The 21,584-nt window shown below is 40.1% G+C and overlaps 1 protein-coding gene across 1 annotated transcript in view; it reads right to left on the bottom strand.

Moving 5' to 3' along the window:
• Positions 1-2,934: 2,934 nt before the first annotated feature.
• WDR1 (WD repeat domain 1) overlaps positions 2,935-21,584 on the bottom strand; it is a 36,924-nt gene continuing 18,274 nt past the window's right edge. Inside the window, exons 5-15 of the mRNA XM_038399245.2 lie at positions 19,369-19,549; positions 14,520-14,597; positions 13,554-13,634; positions 13,210-13,443; positions 12,215-12,302; positions 10,754-10,910; positions 9,763-9,850; positions 7,539-7,649; positions 6,906-7,079; positions 4,458-4,602; positions 2,935-3,853 (exon numbers count right to left, since the gene is read on the bottom strand). Of these exons, the coding sequence (XP_038255173.1) occupies positions 3,744-3,853; positions 4,458-4,602; positions 6,906-7,079; positions 7,539-7,649; positions 9,763-9,850; positions 10,754-10,910; positions 12,215-12,302; positions 13,210-13,443; positions 13,554-13,634; positions 14,520-14,597; positions 19,369-19,549 (1,447 nt within the window). The 3' untranslated portion in view covers positions 2,935-3,743. The remainder of the gene's footprint in view (positions 3,854-4,457; positions 4,603-6,905; positions 7,080-7,538; positions 7,650-9,762; positions 9,851-10,753; positions 10,911-12,214; positions 12,303-13,209; positions 13,444-13,553; positions 13,635-14,519; positions 14,598-19,368; positions 19,550-21,584) is intronic.

The following is a 21,584-nucleotide window of genomic DNA, read 5'->3' as shown; positions in this document are numbered from 1 at the left end:
ATTTTAAGCATTTAGGTATTCTAGTGAGTTTGTGCAGTGCTCAAATCAGGCTAAGAACTAAAGGGCCAGATTTTTCCCAGTGCTCAGCATCTGGTTGGGTCTGGATTTTTGAAAGAGCCCAGCAGTTTACTGATGTCAGTTTTTCAAAAACGTTCAGCTGCTATTGAGAGTCATCTGGCACCTTCCTACAAGCGTTTAAATGGAAGCTAAAAGTACAGAGATCTTTTGAAATCTAGCCCAAAATAAATTAGAGCATTTAAAATTAATGTTTTTGTTTATTTAAAGGCAGAGGCAATCTAGATTTCCTTGAATTCCTCTTCTTTTTTGGGGCCTATCATGCAAGAGGCAGTAGTTGCAAGAGTTGGATTTTAGAGTATAGCTGGTACCTCACCTGTGTCTCCACACACTTCTAAAGGCCTTGGACCTAAAAGTTTAACATGCTGGAAGTAGATTCTAAATTTTAAAATTATTTTTTCAGAGAGAGACCACTAGCCAAACTAAGAACAGGCTTTTGCCATCTACATTAAAATCTAATTTTGCATTAATCTAGTTAGTTTATAAGACTCCTGCTAGTTAAGATACTAGGTATTTCAGAGAAAATATATTTTCAGTCGTCATGTGAAAAGATAGAAATAGATCAAACTCATCCCCAGAGCTTCTCTAGACCATCTCTATTTCATCCCCAGCAAGCCTCTGCTGTAATAGGTCTCTGCACGTTGTTCTCATCTCAGCTGCATGTATAGCCGATGAAGTGAGCTGTAGCTCACGAAAGCTTATGCTCTAATAAATTTGTTAGTCTCTAAGGTGCCACAAGTACTCCTTTTCTTTTTATGTATAGCCCTGTAGCACTCACTCTCTCCAACATGGCATAGTGGATGTTCTTTGATGGATGCTAACAGTTCATTTAGCCTAGACTAATAAATCCTATAGGCAGCCAATCTACAGACCCAACAGGCCTTGTTCTTTGCTTTTACCAAAGCACTATCATTAGACTGCAGAAGAAATCATTACCTACCCTATTTTCTGATGAAGATGTGCATCTTTGGAAAATAGGGCCTAATTCCCCTACCACTCCTCTAAAGGAAGCCCTATTCTCAGCCTAAAGGCTCTTTTCTTGAACATCTGAAATACTTGTAATCATTGTCTTCACCCCACCTCCTTAATGTCCTTAACAGTTCTTACAGGACACAGACACCCACTTTAGAATAGCAGAAGAGGCTCTTGCAAGATATCACTGGACAGCATCACACCAAAGAACTCTGATGAGAATTGTCACGAGTTTGCTATTGTACTTACTGAGAGTACAGTGATGGTGATTCACAAGTGTTATTAGTCAGTACAATAGCAAGTTGAGTCTCTTCATATTTTATTCATTAGGTTCTTCCTCTAGGATGGTAGCAGTTTACTGTATTTTAGGAATTTCTATCAGACATTTCTAGTTGTATATTGAGAGTTGCTACACAACCAAAGAAGTCATCTAGGTCTAAAACTACCAGATTAGAAACCCATAATCAATGCCAATAATGAATCTGACAGAAGCTGAAGCCCAGACTATTCCTACATCCTGCTATCTAAGGATTAGTCATAGCACAAGTGTCTCTGGCTAACAAGCACTTACTAGTGCTATCAGACTCTGTTTAAGACTAATTTCTATGGGCAGTAAACTTAGCCACTTTTGGCTAGACTAGGGAAGAGCTGCCCTCCACCAGCCAGCAGAGCACTGCTGGACTCTGCACAGCACTCGTTTCCCTTCCACCTCCTGTAGATCATACCCTCCAACTGAGATAAGGAGCTACTAGAGGTGGGCTCGGAATAGCTTATTTATTGGATGGCAGGGAGCCTCAATAACTGGTGACTTTTCCATTAAAAAAAAAAAAATTCACCACAAGATGGTAGAACCACCTGTAGTGAATAACTCAAGTAGTTGTTTCAGAATAATGACAGTGATCATTTCATTGATATCACATTTGCTTGTTCGGAGAAGATAGACTTGACTACCACAGCAAACAGAGCAGATTCAATGCTATAGCAGTGCCTCCAGGTCATGTTTGAAGAACAGTGATCACTGCACTTTAAGTGTAGCTACTATATAGCCAAGGCTGTTAGCCTGGCACTTGCTCATCACTCTTCACTTCAATTATGTACACACGTACACCCCTGCAATTTCCTGTCTTGAAGTTCAGTGTACAAAGATACTGAAAGATAGGGGATGGTGCAAAAGGCCCAGTCAAGAATAGCTGATATAAAATAAATATTCCAGTTTTTCCAGTGAAAGCTACCTTAGTTGTTGCACTCTACAAGTTGGCTTTATGTCAGAAGACAAAAAGTTGTTTTTAAATTGTAACTTCCAGACACTCAATAGCTTTCCGTTAGAAAGCCCCACAGTAAACTGACAGTGAAAAGTTTCCATGAAGGTAACGAATGAGTAAAGGCCAGAGAGTGGGTTTCAGGAGCAGAAATGCTTTCTGTGCTGCCAAGAGCCATTAGTGACAGTGTGAAAACCAGGTAAGCTGGAAGATTTCCACAAGAAAGAGAGCATCAACTTGGTGGCGGGGAGGGGGGGGCGGCGGCGGGGGGGAGAAAAGAGAGAAGCTGAATATCAACATGATTAGAAAAAAAAATCCAGCTATTTAAACACTTTGAAGCTGTGGGCAGTGGCAGTTTTCTCTTTGGCCACTAGGATTGATCATGTATCTACCACTTCACACCAATGCTCCACAGATAACCAAGTCTTTTTTTCTGCTCTGCCAACCCTCAGAACTTCAAGTCCCTTCTTAAGGCAAACTTGACAGTGAATTGTAGGGTGGGGAAAATGAGTGATATCTAAACAGTTTGTTAATAGCTCTGTTGTAACAATGTGTATTTCTGGAAAGTGCAGAAGTGACAATCAGAAAACATTTAAATTGGTTTGCAAAAATCACCTCAAGTCATAACAATGATTCACTTTGTTTAATTCCTGTACTGAAACAGGTGTGATAATTACTGCAAATTTGTTTACATCAACTTAATTCTTCTCAAAAGGAAACAAATTTATCTTTAAACAGAAGCTGAGGTTCTCCCCTGACCAGACATTCCTCAGTTGTTCAAAAGGTAACAATGATGTTTCTGGAGTGAGAAAATGCCAGTATAGTTATTTGTAAACATTAAACCGACAACAGTAAGTACATTAAAATCCCCTATTTCCATCCTAAAAATAACCACAAAACTTTGACAGGAAATACATAGTTTATTATGTGTGTACCCCATTTTATAATGTGGAGGAGGAAATCTGAGGCAACAGTTTGGTGCAGTAAGACAAGCAACATAATATACAGTAGCTGCACACAGCTTGATTTGTTTTGAATCACAACTAAATATTCTTACTATGACCATTAGTACAGAAATGTTCTGCAATTAGAAAAAATGAGAAGTATTTCTCTCATGCTGTACAATCTCACAAGGACTCTGTTAGAAAATAACTGATCATGTTTAAATTTTTCATGCCAACTTGTTCGGCTGTTGCCTCTGGAATGTTCAGCACAAAGGTTAAGTTCCAGACATAATTTAAGTGCTTTTCATGTGCAAACTGTTACTGGCTAAAGCTTTCAAAGTACATTTAATTACAGTTATGAACACCCTGTAAAGATATGAGGATATGATAAAAGACCCAGAGGCCATTAGAATTTTTTTTTCTTTTAAAGAGAAATGCTATGTTCCACTGCAGTAGTTCTAGTCCCTGATGAGGTCCTTCCAAGGAGGACTGTTCACTTGTAGGAGATAGACCATTCTTTGACAGAAGCATCATGGGATGTTGTTACCAGGGTATGTTCATCCAGCCACGCCAAGCTGCTTACATGATGTAGTCTATGAGCATCTGTACAGATGGAAGCAGATAAATTGTGAGTTTTTTAAAATTCAATATTAAGAATTGATAGGTTGTCAGTCATTTTAGGACAATATTTTTATTTTGAAAAAAATCTGAATTAGAACATAACGGCCATACCAGGTCAGACCAAAGGTCCCTCTAACCCAGTGTCCTGTCTTCCGACAGTGGCCAATGTCAGCTGCCCCAGAGGGAATGAACAGAACAGATAATCACCAAGTGATCCATCCCCTGCTGCCCATTCCCAGCTTCTGGCAAACAGAGGCTAGAGACACCATCCCTGTCCATCCTGGCTAATAGCGATTGATGGACCTATCCTCCATGAACTTATCTAGTTCTTTTTTGAATTGTAGTGCACAAAGTACTTGTAAAATGCAGTTGCCTGCAAAGTGCACTTAGTGAGTGGTCGTCTTGATCCATAACAGTTAGAAGGTTAAAATTACATTACAGAGGGTAGACTAGATGTCTCCACTCCTATCTAGGAGGAGGAGACTTGCTAGTGTAGTTCTGACAGAGAAAGCAGTGTCCATATTTCGAGAGAGACTAGTAATTCTCAAAACTAAACCTCTTTCTAGCAAAGAAGTGCACAACGTACCTGGTATCTTGACTCTGGTCTCTGGGTCACTTAAGGTCCAAACATAAACCATCATGTCCATGCCCCCAGAAGCAAAATGCTCATTGTCTGGAGACCAGGCAAGGCAAACAATTTTTGCATGGTGTCCATAGAAGATGTTATGTTCCTATTGTGGAGTTATTGGGAAAATGGTGTTATTTTACAGACTTCAGGTAGCTATTCTTTTACTTGTGATATTGTCCCTCATTAAACAGGCAACAAATTTTAACATGTTGCTAGAAAAGTTAAATATATCTGTATACCCCAGGTACAGAGTAAAATTCTAAGCTAAGTGCCTTTTACATTTGAAAAGCATGGTTATTGCACAAGTCTGTCGTGGGAGTCATTTAAAATGTCCATTTTATGCTATTTTTATAAACATCTGAAAGGAGCCAACAGTATTCAAACCAAAATGGATCAAAAATGGTAGGACTGGATGTTCAAGTTTTCAGCAAAAACAAATTGGAGATCCTAGGACTCTCAAATGTCCTGCTCAGCCTCAGCTGTAGCACAGAAGGGGTTGTATGAAGCCTTGGAAAGCAGCTGTATGGTAGGTGTTTTGAGAAACCACCCATACTTGATGGTGACCACATCCTGAATGAAATCTTTCCCAAACACCCCTCACTGACCAGAGCACCCCAAATCAAAGTGGCACCAGCCTCTGCCACAACAGATGCAAAACTTCTACAACTTTCTAGATCCACAGGTTCTCCACATGTGGCGTACCTCATCCAGTCCACTAAGTGCCCCAACAACTGAGTGAAAAGAGACACTACGCTCTCAAATGAGCTCAGACAGAAAAATGATAAAAAGGAAAAAAAACACACACAAAACCATGGGCAAGCATTTCTTACAAAAATGATCACTCCATATCGGACCTCGCAGCCCTTGTCCTCAAAGGGAACCTGCACAACACCTCCAAAAGATGAGCCTGGGAACTTAGGACTGATCCTTGGTGTCCAGCAGAGTTTAATACAGACACTGGATGTATGGCTCATTACAGTTATCTGTAACCCACTAACCCTCTGTCCTACAACAATAGAGGCGTTAACTACCCATGGTCACCTTAAGTTGTCTCTTGAATGTGGGTTAAATACATAAATGGAACAGATAAGGAATTAACTGTGACACAGGGTATGCCTACACTTAAAATGGTACAGCACCACAGCTACACCACTGTAGTGCTTCAGTGTAGCCACTACTTAGGCTGGTGGGAGAAGTTCTCCATTCAGTATAGTAATTCACTCCCCAAGAGGCAGCAGCTAGGTCAAAGGAAGAATTCTTCAGTCAACCTAGTGCTGACCAGGGGATAGCTCATATTATGTTGCACGGGGGTGTGGGTTTTTCCACATCCCTGAGTAACAGTTAAGCTGACAATTTTCTAGTGTTGACCAGGTCTGTGCATCTTTCCCAGACATGAAGAAGAGTTCTGTGTAAGCTTGAACAATTGTCTTTCCACCAACATAAGCTGGTCTGATTTATTTATTTATTTTTTAGAAAGTAACCTTGACCCACTTCATCTTTTGAAAAGAGAAACCTTTTTAGTTCTGCTCAGAGCCAAGAGTGCAAGACAATAGCATGGAGGGAGAAGGAACAGCCCCCTGCCCCCACCTCCTCAACATTCCATTTCAGTGCAATTTCAGTCCAGCTAATTTAAAGGCTTCATCCTCAGTCCTTGCTTTCTTTTTTAAAGAGAGCATATGGATTATCCCCAATTCCTCTTCTACCCATTTCAGTGCATGGCCTTCACACCGCGTTAAGCATTGTGGCTAACAAGTTTTATTAGAAAGTGCATCTTACAGTTCTGCACAGATTGCAGTCTAATCAGACTACTTATTCCCTCAGGCCAACCCAGTTTCCGGAAGTTATAGAAATCTTTGATGACATGCACACTAATGGATAGGGAAAGACTTGAACAAGGTCACTGTCCACTGGTTGTGACTGAGGTTTCCATTATAGACACACTACAATGCAGGTCAAATAAGGAACTTGTGAAACCCTAGACAGTTTATGTTGAATAGCAGCAAGCTTACCACAGATCAGATTGACTTGCCCCTCCCCCTTGCAGGTCACACTCTGCCAAGTGATTTTTAAAAGGCACCTTTGCTTGGAAAGAACTTGTTCTCTATTTTTCTTGTTCTCTAATTTGGATGAAGTTAGTATATTTTTTCTAGGAGCCAACCTATGCTGCTCTTTCCTTCCCCTCACCCAAGGTCATAATTTTGTTTGAGACTTCAAAACTGGCTGTTGTGAAAATCATTTCAACAGAAGATACTACAGAATTACACACAAGTAGGTGTTAGTGGCATCTGACTTTTTACCCCCAGTACAGACTAAGTCACATCTGGCTGTGCCTTTATTTCTACACACAGTTTTAGGATTAGTAAATACTTTTGTTGGAAATCACAAGTCAGATATAGCAATTCTTACCGCATAGCCATCAGCAACACTAAAGACAGTGACAACTTTGTTTGCATCACAAACTGCAAGAAAGGCACCATCGTGAGAATATGCCAGGTCAGTCACAGGACCTTTAGCTTGCAAGGTCTTCTCATCGATTTTCAGAGAGGTTCCTTGGATTGAATATAGATGGACATTCCCATCCTGAAAGTTAATAATGAAAATCAAAGCTTTACAACAAAAAATCAGGAAGGTTATTAAGTTAGAGGATCATATGCAATTATAGATATTTCTCCCTTTGAGAGATATAGTCAGTATTTTTAGGGTATATTGGTCATATTTCAAATTAAAAACATGCTACTGCTTTAAGACATGGGCAGAGAGTTTTGGGAAAAAGCTTACTTGATAACTAACTAGGGAGAATATGTTGGGGAATGTATACTAACCACAAAAGTGGGAGAATTTAATGGAAGGAGGCCAGAAGATAGCAGCTTAACAAAAAGCCCAACAGCACAACTTTAAATTAAAAGCAACAATATTAGTATACTGCCAACTTTGATATCTTGGTGCAGCAATAACCGAGTGATGTTTAATGAACAAGCATAACTAAAAACCCTACAATCATGGAATACTGTTCCAATGTTCATAGGAGTGTATCCTTACCAGTCCTCCCACTGCAGTGGTACAACCTCCTGGGTGAATGGCCACTACTTCTGGTTCAAAGCCAGAGTCATCAATTGCAAAACATTTCTTCTTATTCTTCATCAAGATGATCTATAAATGTAGAGCAATGTACCACAGAGACCATTGGTTCAAAATGCTTGACAGGCTATAGTGTCTCGCCATACATACTAATGCACTCTGCTCATGAGCCACAACAGGAGTTACTACTTCATTGGTTCAAAAGGGAGTATTGAGATTCATTCTAACCTATACCTTGTGACTAAGCTTTTTCCTCCTATGAGCATTTGAAAGCGATGCAGGTACTGCTGCAGACCGCCTTCAATCTACTAACTGCAACCAATCAGGACATGCTCTTGCATACAGTTAGCTGAAGTTCATTTAGTCACAATAGAAGAGGTGCATGAAGAAATCTAGCATTTCAAGCAATGCCTACTATCTTTCACAGTACTGTCTTCTGTTGGGATGACTGAGTTACAAAGTACAGGTTGTTAATATGTGCAAAGGATCATTTTCCTGTCCAGCTACAGTTTCCCATTAGAGGCAAATCATAACTAAAAAGTAGTTTGGATGATGCAGCTGAGATCATGAAAGTTCAACCCACATCCTTATTAGTCAAAAGCATTGCAAGGGAATGTAAGAATGGGTGGCTGGTGAACCCTGGGCTTGGGGAAGCAAGTGGCTGGCTCGCCCTTTTTGCCTGAGGCCCTGTCCCTCCTGCCGGAGCCCAGAGGCCCTCCCTCCCCCAATGCTCTGCTCCCCCCGGAGTGCAGGCTGGCCCTCCATTAGTCCCAGCCGCAGGGGAAGAGCCCCCCACAGCACAGCACCAGGAAGCAGGAAGGGGTCTGGGGGCTGACCGTGCGTGGGGCCATGCAATGCTGCTTGGGGAGGCTCAGCCTTCCCTGGCCTTTGATACCCTTACATTAACGTAAGTGTGGTTTTAAACAGACACATCCCTGAAGAAACAAGTATCTTTGGTTCTGCTTCATTTGAATCATGCCGAGAGCTTGAGTAATCCTCCAACTATGGAGGAGTGTGCTCCAACAATAGCCAAGAGATCCATATCTATGGTGCCAGGTGATAAGTAAGCTGTACACCAAAGACTGATACAACAGCGTAAGTGGACTAGCCTGCCAAAAGTAACAAATGTTTAAGCAAGAGACTAAAGAGAACTAGTCCCTGCTTCTGTATTTTTACTATTGACCAAGGTCCTAAAACTGTTATACTGACCATATCCAATATAGTTATCAGCGACTAATGATTTTGTGTTTCTTATATTAGCTATAATCTTCCTTCCAATTTTTATTTTTTTATTTTAATTTAAAGATGTTAAGTATCTATTGGGATTTTGGTTTTACATCTGTATAATCACTGTATGAGCTAGAAGGTTAGATATGTATTTGCTCCTGCTCATTAACAGAAAAAGCTACCTTCCATATTTAAAGTGTTCACACACACCCACCAAAAGAAGGAAAAAACAAATTAAAAAAGAAACCAACACTGCTGTAATCAACACTGGATTCAAATTTCAGGTAGATTTTCATGTTGACTCAGCCTTTTTAGGCCACTAAATCCAATGACATCATTAGAGGATTATAGCTACATACAGTTCAGGCACCGATTTTTCTAGCTTTTCTACCAATTTTAAAGTTTGGTGCAACCCCATAGCATGGATGCAGGTATACCTTGATACTGGTATAATGCATCCACACTAGAGGTCTGCACCAATTTAAAATAGACAAGCTGATTTAAAAAAAAATATCAGTGCCAACACTGTATTTAGACAAGTCTTACACCAGCAGATTCGATTTAGTTATGTTTGTACAGAATTTAAAAATAGTAAAGGTGCTAAGTAAGTGCTAAGTGTTACCATGGGCTAACATTAACAGCTGATCCACATTGACAGCTGCCTCTACCAACATAGACTCCCCCACTGATATAAGTTTTAGAAATTTGTTAGTTAGTGTACCAGTGACATACTCAGAGCATTAAATACTGTATAGGTTACACAAGGCATGTGTACACAGCAACCAGACCCCCGCAGCTGGCCTGTACCAGTTGACTTGGGCTCACAGGGCTTAGAAATCTGCACAGCAGTAAAACAGCTCTGCAGCCCGAGCCCCACAAGCCCTAGTTGGCTGGCCCAGGCCAGCTGTGGAGGTCTAGTTGCTGTGTAGACAGACCCAGATATTATCCTGATACTTACTTGTCCAATGCATAACACTACTGTATATCCACCAGGACCAACAGCTAAACATTTTGGTTGGACATCCATTTTTACAACATCCTGGCCACTGAAAAGAAAAATACAAAAATTGCTTTTCCGTGTCTTTATTTTATTCATGTATAAGTCTCAATTTAATAGTCAGCCATTGAGAGATCCTTGAAAAGTTACCATGAAATAAGTCTCCAGGTCTGCAATATGCAGGTAGTTCCCTTAGCTAGCTATTGAATATCACTTCAAGGTATCTAAATTCACAATCACGATCTACAGCTGGATTCCAGTCTTAAAAGTTAGGGCTTATCTACAGGGGGACACTTGAGAAAATTAACCTGATTTAAAATTTTAAAGTGGATTACTTTACCCACATTAAATTCTCATGGGGATACGCTGATTCAGAATCAAAGTGACCTTAATTCATCTTAAATTAACTTCAGAGAGAGAGACTGGGTAATCCTAAAAAGGACTCATCTCCCGAGGAGGCAGGATTGGCGTAACCACAGGGGAAAAAAATAGTTTCCAAAAAAAAAATCTTAGAGCTTGTTTTCTTCTGATACATGGCTTTATATAGTACACTGTAGGAGCTGAAGCACGCTCTCTTATTTATCTATCTATCTATATCCTATATAGTGAAGACAAAATCCTACAAGAGTCATGCAATACAAGACAGATACATCTGGCTGCCTAAAAAATAAAATAAAAAAAATCAGAAAATATTAAAAAATTAGTCTCATGTATGTGGAAGAAAAAAAAATTTAAATGACTTTCTATGGATAAAGGAAGTTGGGTATTGCAAGCATTTCTAGGATTTTCATGGTAACTTGAAAAATCTGCACAAGTTGTATGATAAAGCTATTCAGCAACCCACACTGTACCAGTGAAATTCTCTTGATGCAATAATAATAATAAAAAACAAAAACAAAAAATGCACAACCCAATACATTCATGCACAACCAAATATGGTAGCCTCACTAACCTGTAGTCTCTCTTGGTTAGGCTAGTATAACGCACTGTGTCATCCATACTGCAACTGACCAGCTGATCCAATTCATCCACAGCCATTCTAGAAACCTGGTTTGTATGTCCTTTTCCAGAAAAGTCATCATTCTCCCCAGTTTCGGAATCCCAATAATGTGCAAAGTAGAATTAAGAAAATCTTTCTTAGGAGTTGGGGGGGGGTGGGTCGGCTTGCAGAAAATCTAGGAGTTTCAATTCCCAATTCAACTCCAACTCCCAGGAACTAAATAAAATATTATTTGAATAACCAGTATAGAACAGTAAAAAAGTATTGGCAAACAAATAAATCATTTAGTGTTAGGTCTCAATGTCTAAGCAACCCTTTCCAAGAGGGAGATGGATAGGAAAAGTAAAAATACATTTTTTTTTTTTTTTTTTTTTTTTTTTAAAAACACAGGACTAGTCAATCTGACCTGTTATCACCATGAGGGCTTCTTCCTCAGCAAGCGTTCAAAAACACAGGACTAGTCAATCTGACCTGTTACCACCATGAGGGCTTCTTCCTCAGCAAGCATTCAAGTTTGCTTCATATATTTGCCAAAAAGATAATGCAGTTAGTGTCGCATTATGTTCACAAGGAGCATAAATGTATTATACATCACATGTTGTTTAAGGGAATATATAAAAAAAAAATGGATATATTCACATTTGCCTGTTACAGAAAAAGCTAGTGGTGTTCAGCTCTAAAAAAAAAAAAACAAAACCAAAAACCCTCGCAGGCTGACCTGCTGACCACATCCTGGGGGATATCTAGATCGCATTCCATGTTTATTGCTCCACAGACCAGTGGGAACTGGAATTATTATATAAAATTGATAGATGTGCAAATTCTCTGGGGATTGGGGGCCTGATTATGCTTGAGACACTGGCTAGATAAGGAACAATAATGGTAAGACTGTCACCCACTCATGGAGGATAAAAATTAAGGCCATGATAAGGTGGTGAGAAACTTGCAGCTCTGAGAACAATGCAGAAAGCTATGCTTATTAGTATATAAACCCAGAGGCAGAGCAACAAGGAGTTCATAATCCTTTCAGTTTAGGGATGACTGGATTACCTGTTCTGTTCATTCCCTCTAAAGCACCTGGCATTGGCCATTATTGAAGACAGGATACAGAGCTGGATGGACCTTTGGTCTGACTCAGTATGGCTGTTCCTATGAATGTTAATAGGGATTCAGGCAAGACTGCTGTGGTATCAGGAAAGCAAGTTATTAAGAGAATGGTAAAGATTACAGGCAAGTGCCATGTATAGTACAAGTTAGCAGGAATTTGGATCAGCAATACAATTTTATTCAGAAATGTCAGAGGAAGTTATCTTGTCTTCAGTGAAGTGATTTAAAAAGTTCCTAGAAAGTGGCATACCCATCTTAAAGAGAAATGGGACTAGAACAACACCATCTGATCACCAGAAAGGATATTAATGTGTCCATCATGACTTCCGGAGTAAATATAGGATTTTCCACCATTTTTATGCACAGTCAGACACTGAATTGATTTACTATGACCCTGTGAGAGAATATAATTAGTGGGCAATTCATTTCTCAGTTATTCAAACTAAAACAAAAAGCAATCTGTTCACAAAGCGTAATTGGTAAGATTTAGAAAGTAACATCACATTTTGGTTTTGGTCTTTGTTCAATTTCAAAGTTCAAATGACTAGCTGTCTAGGTCTGTTTCAAGGAAATACATACATTAAAAAAAAAAGTGTTACACCACTGACATTTTCATACAAATTCTGAAGAATTAAATATTTGGTAATACGAATAGGTATATACTTATTTTTGGACAGAGATCTCTTTAGGACCGTTTCCATGCATATGTGTTATGTTCCATCATAAGCAAGTTCAGTGTTTACAAGATGGTCAAACATGATCACCTACATGTACTGGTTGCCAGAACTACAGTAACAATAGCTTTAAAAAAAAAAAAAAATCTAGGACACAGGTTTCTAGTTCATGTAAAATGTAAGCTCCCATGGGATTGCTTTGTCATCCCACCAAATAATTCCTAATATTAGAGCTTGACGGCATAGTGAACCATATCTCCATGTTCATAACAGTTAGCACTTGCAGGATGATGAAATAAGATGCCCATGGGTGGTACTCTAACTCAGGATTCTTTTAGTGTAATCTTAAGCATGGTTTAAAAACTAGTGTGGAAGTAAGCTATTTTATTAGCATAACTAAGACCACTATTCACCTATACATTTGCACAAAGTATAACTACTATATTTGACTGTTATGACTCAGGTGATAGTCAGTGATACACTCAGAAATATCCAAGTGTGATGGTTCAAAGAGATTCTTTACAGCCACGTTTTAGTGGAACAGTTACTATTCCCAAACAGATTATTGCTAAAACCAAAACTATGTGTAGTAGAAGGTCTGCTGCAGTGTGATCAAGGTCACCATACCTTTATGACACGTAGAGGCTTATTTGGGTTATTCTTATCCAAATAGTTAATGTAACCAGAGAGGGAGAGGCTCAGTAAGTGGTCCTTCTGCCACAAGCAACCCAACTGCTGATCCAGAACATCTGACCCCATGTTAAACGTACTGACAACAGAGTTAGCACCAACATCCCAGATTTTAGCAGTTTTGTCTCCAGAAGCAGAAAGCAAGTGAGTGCTATCAGGGCTCCAGCTAATCTGTTTAAAAAAAAAAAAAAAAAGTATCTGACTTAGTATACCGAGTGCACTTTCCAGTGACAACAGTATAAGATATTTATTGTGCTGCAGTTAGAAAACACAATACTTACAGCATAAATGCCTCCACCATGAGCCTTATTTCCACCAAGAGCACAAACTCTCTCTCCAGTCTTCCCATCATAGACAAAAATCTTTAAAAAAAAAAAAAATCACATAAGCATATTATACAAAGTGACAGACAATTAGAGGAAGGCTTGCACATATACAATCTCCAAAATGTATTATATATACAGCTAACTCTTTGCTGCAGGCATAAAAGTAACTTTGTAAATGTCAAGTTAAGTCTTCAACACAAATGCATACTTCTATATTAAATATTTAAGGTACCAGAGGATGTTCAGGCATTCTAAATAAAAGCAGCAAGCTGTTCCATGCAAGAATTCTGACATCTGAAATACTGGAAAGTATTATGCTTATGGCTCCTACTGTGATAGCCGCAGCTCCCCGCTAGTCATTGGAACCTGCCCATATGCAGGGAGCTATCCATGGCAACAGTGCTGTTGTCATTCTCGACCTCCTAAGCTGATAAAAATTGTGTAGAGGTAGGCTCTTACCTAGCCATTTATACTGCACCCACCTTCTCAGCCAATGCAAGGAGTCTAGCAGTGGAAGCACCAGCATGGCTACGTGGTGGTACAGGATCAAGCCTTTCCATAGCAAATTTGAGAATTTGGGGATATTTTCCTTTGAGTCTGAAGAAAGCCTTGCCACAAAAAGCTGTAGGCAGGGGCATCATCCCCCCAGCAGATAGGTAGCCTGCGTTGCGGAGGTGCAGCAGGAAGAGATAAACAGGTGTAGTCTGATAGGAGCAGCATCAGATTTTTGTAGAACAGCTGCTGTGGCAGCAGTATCATGGGAGGATAATGACAGTTCTTAAGTCTGTTTTCTCACAGTAAAGAGAATCAGAGCGTAGGCTGTGGAACTGCTCTCCAAAACCCCATCCCCCTCAAAGAGTGTGTAACTCACAATTATTCCCCTCCCGCACATGTGGCTATTAAGTGGCAGTTCATTTTTACCTGGCCATCTGCACTAGATGTAGCGAATCTGTTCCCATCAGGAGAGAACCTCACACAGTTAACAAAACGGCTGTGGTCCTGCAGGAGACAACAATTAGCACCCAGCCAAAACCAGAAAAGCTTTTTAAGACCTCATATAAATTTACTTGATCCCCATGAGACCCATTCATTTACAGTGAAATTCTCAAGCAAGACACTCTCCGCCCTACTCAAGCCACAGACTGGCTATGAGGAAGAGGCCTATAGAGGAAACTTCTGCACCATCCAGCATAGGTAAGCATGGAGGGTGACAGAGATGGGTCAAGAGCAACCACAGGATCCATGGTTCTGCAGTTCAAATTACTTCTAATCAGATTTGTATGCTGCATTAAAGCTATCACCATGGCTTTGGTAAGGAGAGGAGAGAAGAAGGCTGAACGACAGCCCCCATCCCATTCAGGCTTGCTATTTTGTCTCTCTTCCCTCCTCCCTCCCTCCCCCGCCCCAAATTTGGTCACTTCATATGTATAAAGCCTTAAGAATCAGGTTTCTGCAGGTGAGATGAATTCCAACTATAATAATCAGAAAAATGCAATTTTATGCCCAATGCTTATAATACTCATTGATCTGGATTTTGCTAAAGAAGCTGTTACTGAAAGCTGAACGGTCTGAGGCTGAGTTGCCCATACACAAATCTAGCCACTATTAGTGATCATTTAAACCTTCAGGAATTTGTTCTCCAAGAGGATTGTCTACACTACAAAAAAACCTAACAACCCTGGCAGAGAGTCTCAGAGTCTGGGTCAGCAAGGTAGATGTTTCCACTCAGGCTCTGAGACTGTTCCCCCACCTTGCCAGGTCTGAGTCCAGGCTCCAGCCGGAGTGGGAATATCTACACTGCTGTTTTCAGATCTGTAGCACAAGCCAGCGTTAGCTGACCTGGGTTCTCAGACTCACTGATGAATTTCCCTCTGAGATTGCAGTGTAGACATATTGTAAGAGAGCCAAAAAATAAAAAGTAGCTTCTGAAGTTCAAATGTATATTCAGCAGTGATGTCACTTAACTGTGCTAGTAATAATAACAGGGCTCAGATTTTCCTAGATGCGATAGATGATGGATTCCTTCATCAAGTAGTTGCTGAACCGACTAGAGGGGATGCCATTTTAGATTTAATTTTGGTGAGTAGCAAGGACCTCATAGAAGAAATGGTTGTAGGGGATAATCTTGGCTCAAGTGATCATGAGCTAATTCAGTTCAAACTGAACGGAAGGATTAACAAAAATAAATCTGCAACTAGAGTTTTTGATTTCAAAAGGGCTGACTTTCAAAAATTAAGGAAATTAGTTAGGGAAGTGGATTGGACTGAAGAACTTATGGATCTAAAGGTAGAGGAGGCCTGGGATTACTTTAAATCAAAGCTGCAGAAGCTATCGGAAGCCTGTATCCCAAGAAAGGGGAAAAAATTCATAGGAAGAAGTTGTAGACCAAGCATCTTAGAGAGGTGATTAAGAAGAAGCAGAAAGCATACAGGGAGGGGAAGATGGGAGGGATCAGCAAGGAAAGCTACCTAACTGAGGTCAGAACATGTAGGGATAAAGTGAGACAGGCTAAAAGTCGAGTAGAGTTGGACCTTGCAAAGGGAATTAAAACCAATAGTAAAAGGTTCTATAGCCATATAAATAAGAAGAAAACTAAGAAAGAAGAAGTGGGGCCGCTAAACACTGAGGATGGAGTGGAGGTTAAAGATAATCTAGGCATGGCCCAATATCTAAAAAAATACTTTGCCTCAGTCTTTAATAAGGCTAAAGAGGATCTTAGGGAGAATGGAAGCATGACAAATGGGAATGAGGATATGGAGGTAGATATTACCCTATCTGAGGTAGAAGCAAACTGAAACAGCTTAATGGGACTAAATTGGGGGGCCCAGATAATCTTCATCCAAGAATATTAAAGGAATTGGCACCTGAAATTGCAAGCCCATTAGCAAGAATTTTTAATGAATCTGTAAACTCAGGAGTAGTACCGAATGATTGGAGAATTGCCAATATAGTTCCTATTTTTAAGAAAGGAAAAAAAAGTGATCCAGGTAACTACAGGCCTGTTAGTTTGACATCTGTAGTATGCAAGGTCCTGGAAAAATTTTTGAAGGAGAAATTAGTTAAGGACACTGACGTCAATGGTAAATGGGACAAAATACAACATGGTTTTACAAAAGGCAGATCGTGCCAAACCAACCTAATCTCCTTTTTTGAAAAAGTAACAGATTTTTTAGATAAAGGAAATGCAGTGGATCTAATTTACCTAGATTTCAGTAAGGCATTTGATACCGTGCCACATGGGGAATTATTAGTTAAATTGGAGAAGATGGGGATCAATATGAACATCAAAAGGTGGATAAGGAATTGGTTAAAGGGGAGACTGCAACGGGTCCTACTGAAAGGCGAACTGTCAGGCTGGAGGGAGGTTACCAGTGGAGTTCCTCAGGGAACTGTTTTGGGACCAATCCTATTTAATCTTTTTATTACTGACCTTGGCACAAAAAGTAGGAGTGTGCTAATAAAGTTTGCAGATGATACAAAGCTGGGAGGTACTGCCAATTCAGAGAAGGATCGGGATATTATACAGGAGGATCTGGATGACCTTGTAAACTGGAGTAAAAGTAATAGGATGAAATTTAATAGTGAGAAGTGTAAGGTTATGCATTTAGGGATTAACAACAAGAATTTTAGTTACAAGTTGGGGACGCATCAATTAGAAGTAACGGAAGAGGAGAAGGACCTTGGAGTATTGGTTGATCATAGGATGACTATGAGCTGCCAATGTGATATGGCTGTGAAAAAAGCTAATGCGGTTTTGGGATGCATCAGGAGAGGCATTTCCAGTAGAGATAAGGAGGTTTTAGTACCATTATACTAGGCACTGGTGAGACTTCACCTAGAATACTGTGTGCAGTTCTGGTCTCCCATGTTTAAAAAGGATGAATTCAAACTGGGAGCAGATACAGAGAAGGGCTACTAGGATGATCCGAGGAATGGAATACTTGTCTTATGAAAGGAGACTTAAGGAGCTTGGCTTCTTTAGCCTAACTAAAAGAAGGTTGAGGGGAGATATGATTGCTCTTTATAAATATATCAGAGGAATAAATATAGGAGAGGGAGAGGAATTATTTCAGCTCAGCACCAATGTGGACATAAGAACAAATGGGTATAAACTGGCCACCAGGAAGTTTAGACTTGAAATTAGACGAAGGTTTCTAACCGTCAGAGGAGTGAAGTTTTGGAATAGCCTTCCAAGGGAAACAGTGGGGGCAAAAGATCTATCTGGTTTTAAGATTCTACTCGATAAGTTTATGGAGGAGATGGTATGATGGGATAATGGGATTTTGGTAAGTAATTGATTTTTTCAGGGTAAATAGGCCTAATCCCTTGAGATGGGATATTAGATGGATGGGATCTGAGTTACCCAGGAAAGAATTTTCTATAGTATCTGGCTGGTGAATCTTGCCCATATGCTCAGGGTTTAGCTGATCGCCATAGTTGGGGTTGGGAAGGAATTTTCCTCCAGGGCAGATTGGAGAGGTCCTGGAGGTTTTTCGCCTTCTTCTGTAGCATGGGTGACTTGAGGGAGGCTTCTCTGCTCCTTGAAGTCTTTAAACCATGATTTAAGGACTTCAATAGCTCAGACATAGGTGAGGTTTTCATAGAAGTGAGTGGGTGAGATTCTGTGGCCTGCGCTGTGCAGGAGGTCGGACTAGATGATCAGAATGGTCCCTTCTGACCTTAGTATCTATGAATAAAACTGAATGTGGCCCTGTAAACTGTTCGGTTGCGAAGTCTGGAATGGAAAAAGGACTAAAAAGCACTTAAGGTTTAAAGTCAACTTAAGCAACATGCAAACAATAGGTTTCCAATTGCCTTAAAATTAATCACCAGGTTTAACTTTTCAAGAAGACCTACTAGTATGGTAGGGACTTCATCTGCAACAGCGCCAAGTGGCAAGGCCTACCCAGAAGAAGATAGACCCCAAGAAATAAGGCCAAGAGACTCCCTAAGGGATGACATAATATGAATGGTTTGGATATAGTCATTACAGTATTTGGTTTGTTTTTGGAAGTTTTCACATTGCACTAGTGTAACACAAACCAGAAATTAAAGCTGACTTGTTATTTTCATTGTCCAGATAGAAAGTAACAGCAAAGGATAAAAGTTAGATTTGTAACTTCAAGTTTAATAACCAGGAGTGATTTTTCGAGATCTAGGCTAACATTTTCAAAGCTGCCTCAAGGGATTTGGATGCCTAATTCCTGTTTAGGATTGAGAATCTACATCCTTTAAAGGAGATGTGAAGATTCCAAACCCCTCCCCCGCCACAGCTCCCCCCGCCCCTAAACTGGGCACTGCTGAAATTATTGTTAAGAAACGTGGTAGAATCTTTTGAAATTGCACTAAAAATGAAGGAAACAAACTGCTCCTCAAGATGGGATACTGAAAATTGTTTCCAGTTACACTTCCTACAAACCCACAAAAGGGTAATGAAAGCCAGCACAGAAACAGATCTGAGATGACACTAAACTTAAAATTATATTCTTTTGAAGAACTAGTCTAGAGTTTCCTTTCTAACCCATCATTTATTTTGTTTTTCTGAGTTTGAGCTAGACCTTCAATTATCTTCAAACATGGGTTTTAAAAAGTTACTCAATGCTAAATAGATTTTAAACTGGAAACCAAGATTTTGTTATGGCAATGAGCTGTATCACAAAAAACTAAAATGTACTGGATAACTGTGAAGACTTTTAAGTATACATCCATACGAATTAACACAGACATAACTGAACTTAGGTGCAGAAGAAGAAAAGCAAGTTAGACTCACGCTTATTGTAAACTTGAATTTGAATGGCGGTCCCTCAAAGAAAGCACCACAATTGTCATCACTGCCAGTTACTATACGATAGGGCCTTGTTTGTTTTATATCCACGCTGTTGATCACCTTGTTGTGCCCAGAGATCTCTCCGACTGAAGAACCAGTATCCCATAGGAACACTGCTCCAAATCTATTTAAAGATGACACAATACACACAGTCCATAAAATAAAAATGACATGAAGGCTAATTCCTTGAGCATCAGTAATCTGCATATTGAGTGCACGCACACAATAGAAATTAGGTCATCTAGTTAATCTCATGCAAGTGCAGCATTTTTCCCTAAAGGATATTCAAGTCCTTTGTCTAGGAGACAGAGTCCAAAAACTCAGAAGAGGATGACATCTGCCACATGTATCAAGCAGAGAAGCAAATATACAAAGCTTTTTAAACTAAAAGTATCCCTTGGATCTCATTTTAAGGGATCAACTACTTAAAGCTTACCGAGAGGAGCAAGTTGATATCCCAGGTGAACAGTTGCTACAAAACAGATAATGGATAGTATGGAAGACTGGAATATAAAACAGCATCAAGTCCATCATATGTTGGGTCAAATTCACCATCCATTTTGGTCTATTTCACAGTCATAGGATTTTAAAAATTGTAAATTTCATTATTTTAGCTATGTTGTAATTGTAGGGGTTACTGACTCAAAAAGAAGGGTGAGGGGGGCAGGCAAAGTCATTGTAGGGGTGGTTGCAGTACTGCTACCCTTACTTCTGCGCTGCTGCTGCTGGTGCTGGGCTCCCGGCCACCAGCTGCCGCTCTCCAGCTGCCCAACTCTGAAGGCAACGCTACCGCCAGCAGCGGCACAGAAGACAGGAGGATATGGTATGGTATTGCCACCCTTACCTTCTTCACTGCTGCCTGCAGAGTTGGGCCCTCAGTCAGCAGCCACCACACTCCAGCCACCCAGGTCTGAAGGCAACAGCACAGACGTAGGGGTGGCGTAGTATGGTATTGCCACCCTTACTTCTATGCTGCTGCTAGCGAGGGGCTGCCTTTAGAGTTGGGCGCCCAGCCACTGCTCTCTGGCCGACCAGCTCTGAAGGCAGCGCAGAAATAAGGGTGGTAATACTGCACCCCCCCCAAATAACCTTGCAACCCCCCTAAAACTCCCTTTTGGGTCAGGTCCCCCAATTTGAGAAATGCTGGTCTCCCCTATGAGATCTGTATAGTATAGGGTAAAAGCGCACAAGAGACCAGATTTCACGGTCTGTGACGTATTTTTCACGGTGAATTTGGCAGGGCCCTAACCACGCGATTTAGGCCAGAACAGTTGATTATTGCTTTAAAAGTCCTGTAAGTATCTGAAAGATGTTAGTGAAGTAATTAGTACTTCACCTATGCTGAACAACACTTAGAGATCTCCAAAATAATTTCTTGGAATGTCTTAGTGACACAGTTCAGTGAACCGCAGGAGAGGGACACGAACTACTGAGTGACGAGAAGACAAATCTTAGCATACCATAGCACTGGCAGTTACTATTTCATGGACATTTGAAAAAAATCCCCAAAAAAAAAAAGAGAGTTAGTCTGTAAAAAAAAAAAAAAAAAAACAAAACAAAAAACCCAAAGAGTTAGTCTGTAACCACAATGCGTTAACAAAACAAGTTTTATTAGAACACATGAAAATTCCTTTGTCAGCTCGTCTTTTTAAAAGAGTAAAAAATACTCACTGCCAGAGTAATGTAGTTAAACAAGCTCTAGATGACAATCATTTCAGCAAGTTTCTAAAATGAAGCTAGATTTTCTAGAAATGCAATACGATTCGTTAGGAAACCTTAATAACTTTGCTCTATTATTTCTTAAGTGTGTGTTTTTTTTTTTAAACAAACACTTCTAGGCATTTTAAAAGAAACAAAAATAGGAACGTTGATATGCAAGACACCATACACGTTTCTTCAGTACCAACCCTTGAGACATTAGCAAAACAAACTAATGCAGGAGGTGTCTCCCCAAAGCATTAAGTTAGGAGTCAATATACAGTAGAATCTCAAAAGATATGAACTCCAGAGTTACGGATTTACCGATCAATAAGGATATTGAATTGAGGTTCAATAAGGATAAGTGCAGGGTCCTGCACTTAGGATGGAAGAATCCAATGCACCGCTACAGACTAGGGACCGAATGGCTCGGCAGCAGTTCTGCGGAAAAGGACCTAGGG

This window comes from Dermochelys coriacea, chromosome 4 (genome assembly GCF_009764565.3).
Source record: "Dermochelys coriacea isolate rDerCor1 chromosome 4, rDerCor1.pri.v4, whole genome shotgun sequence".
Taxonomy (NCBI): Eukaryota; Metazoa; Chordata; order Testudines; family Dermochelyidae; genus Dermochelys; species Dermochelys coriacea.
The sequence above is the reverse complement of the archived record's forward strand: the minus strand, read 5'-3'. Positions and strand labels throughout refer to the sequence as shown.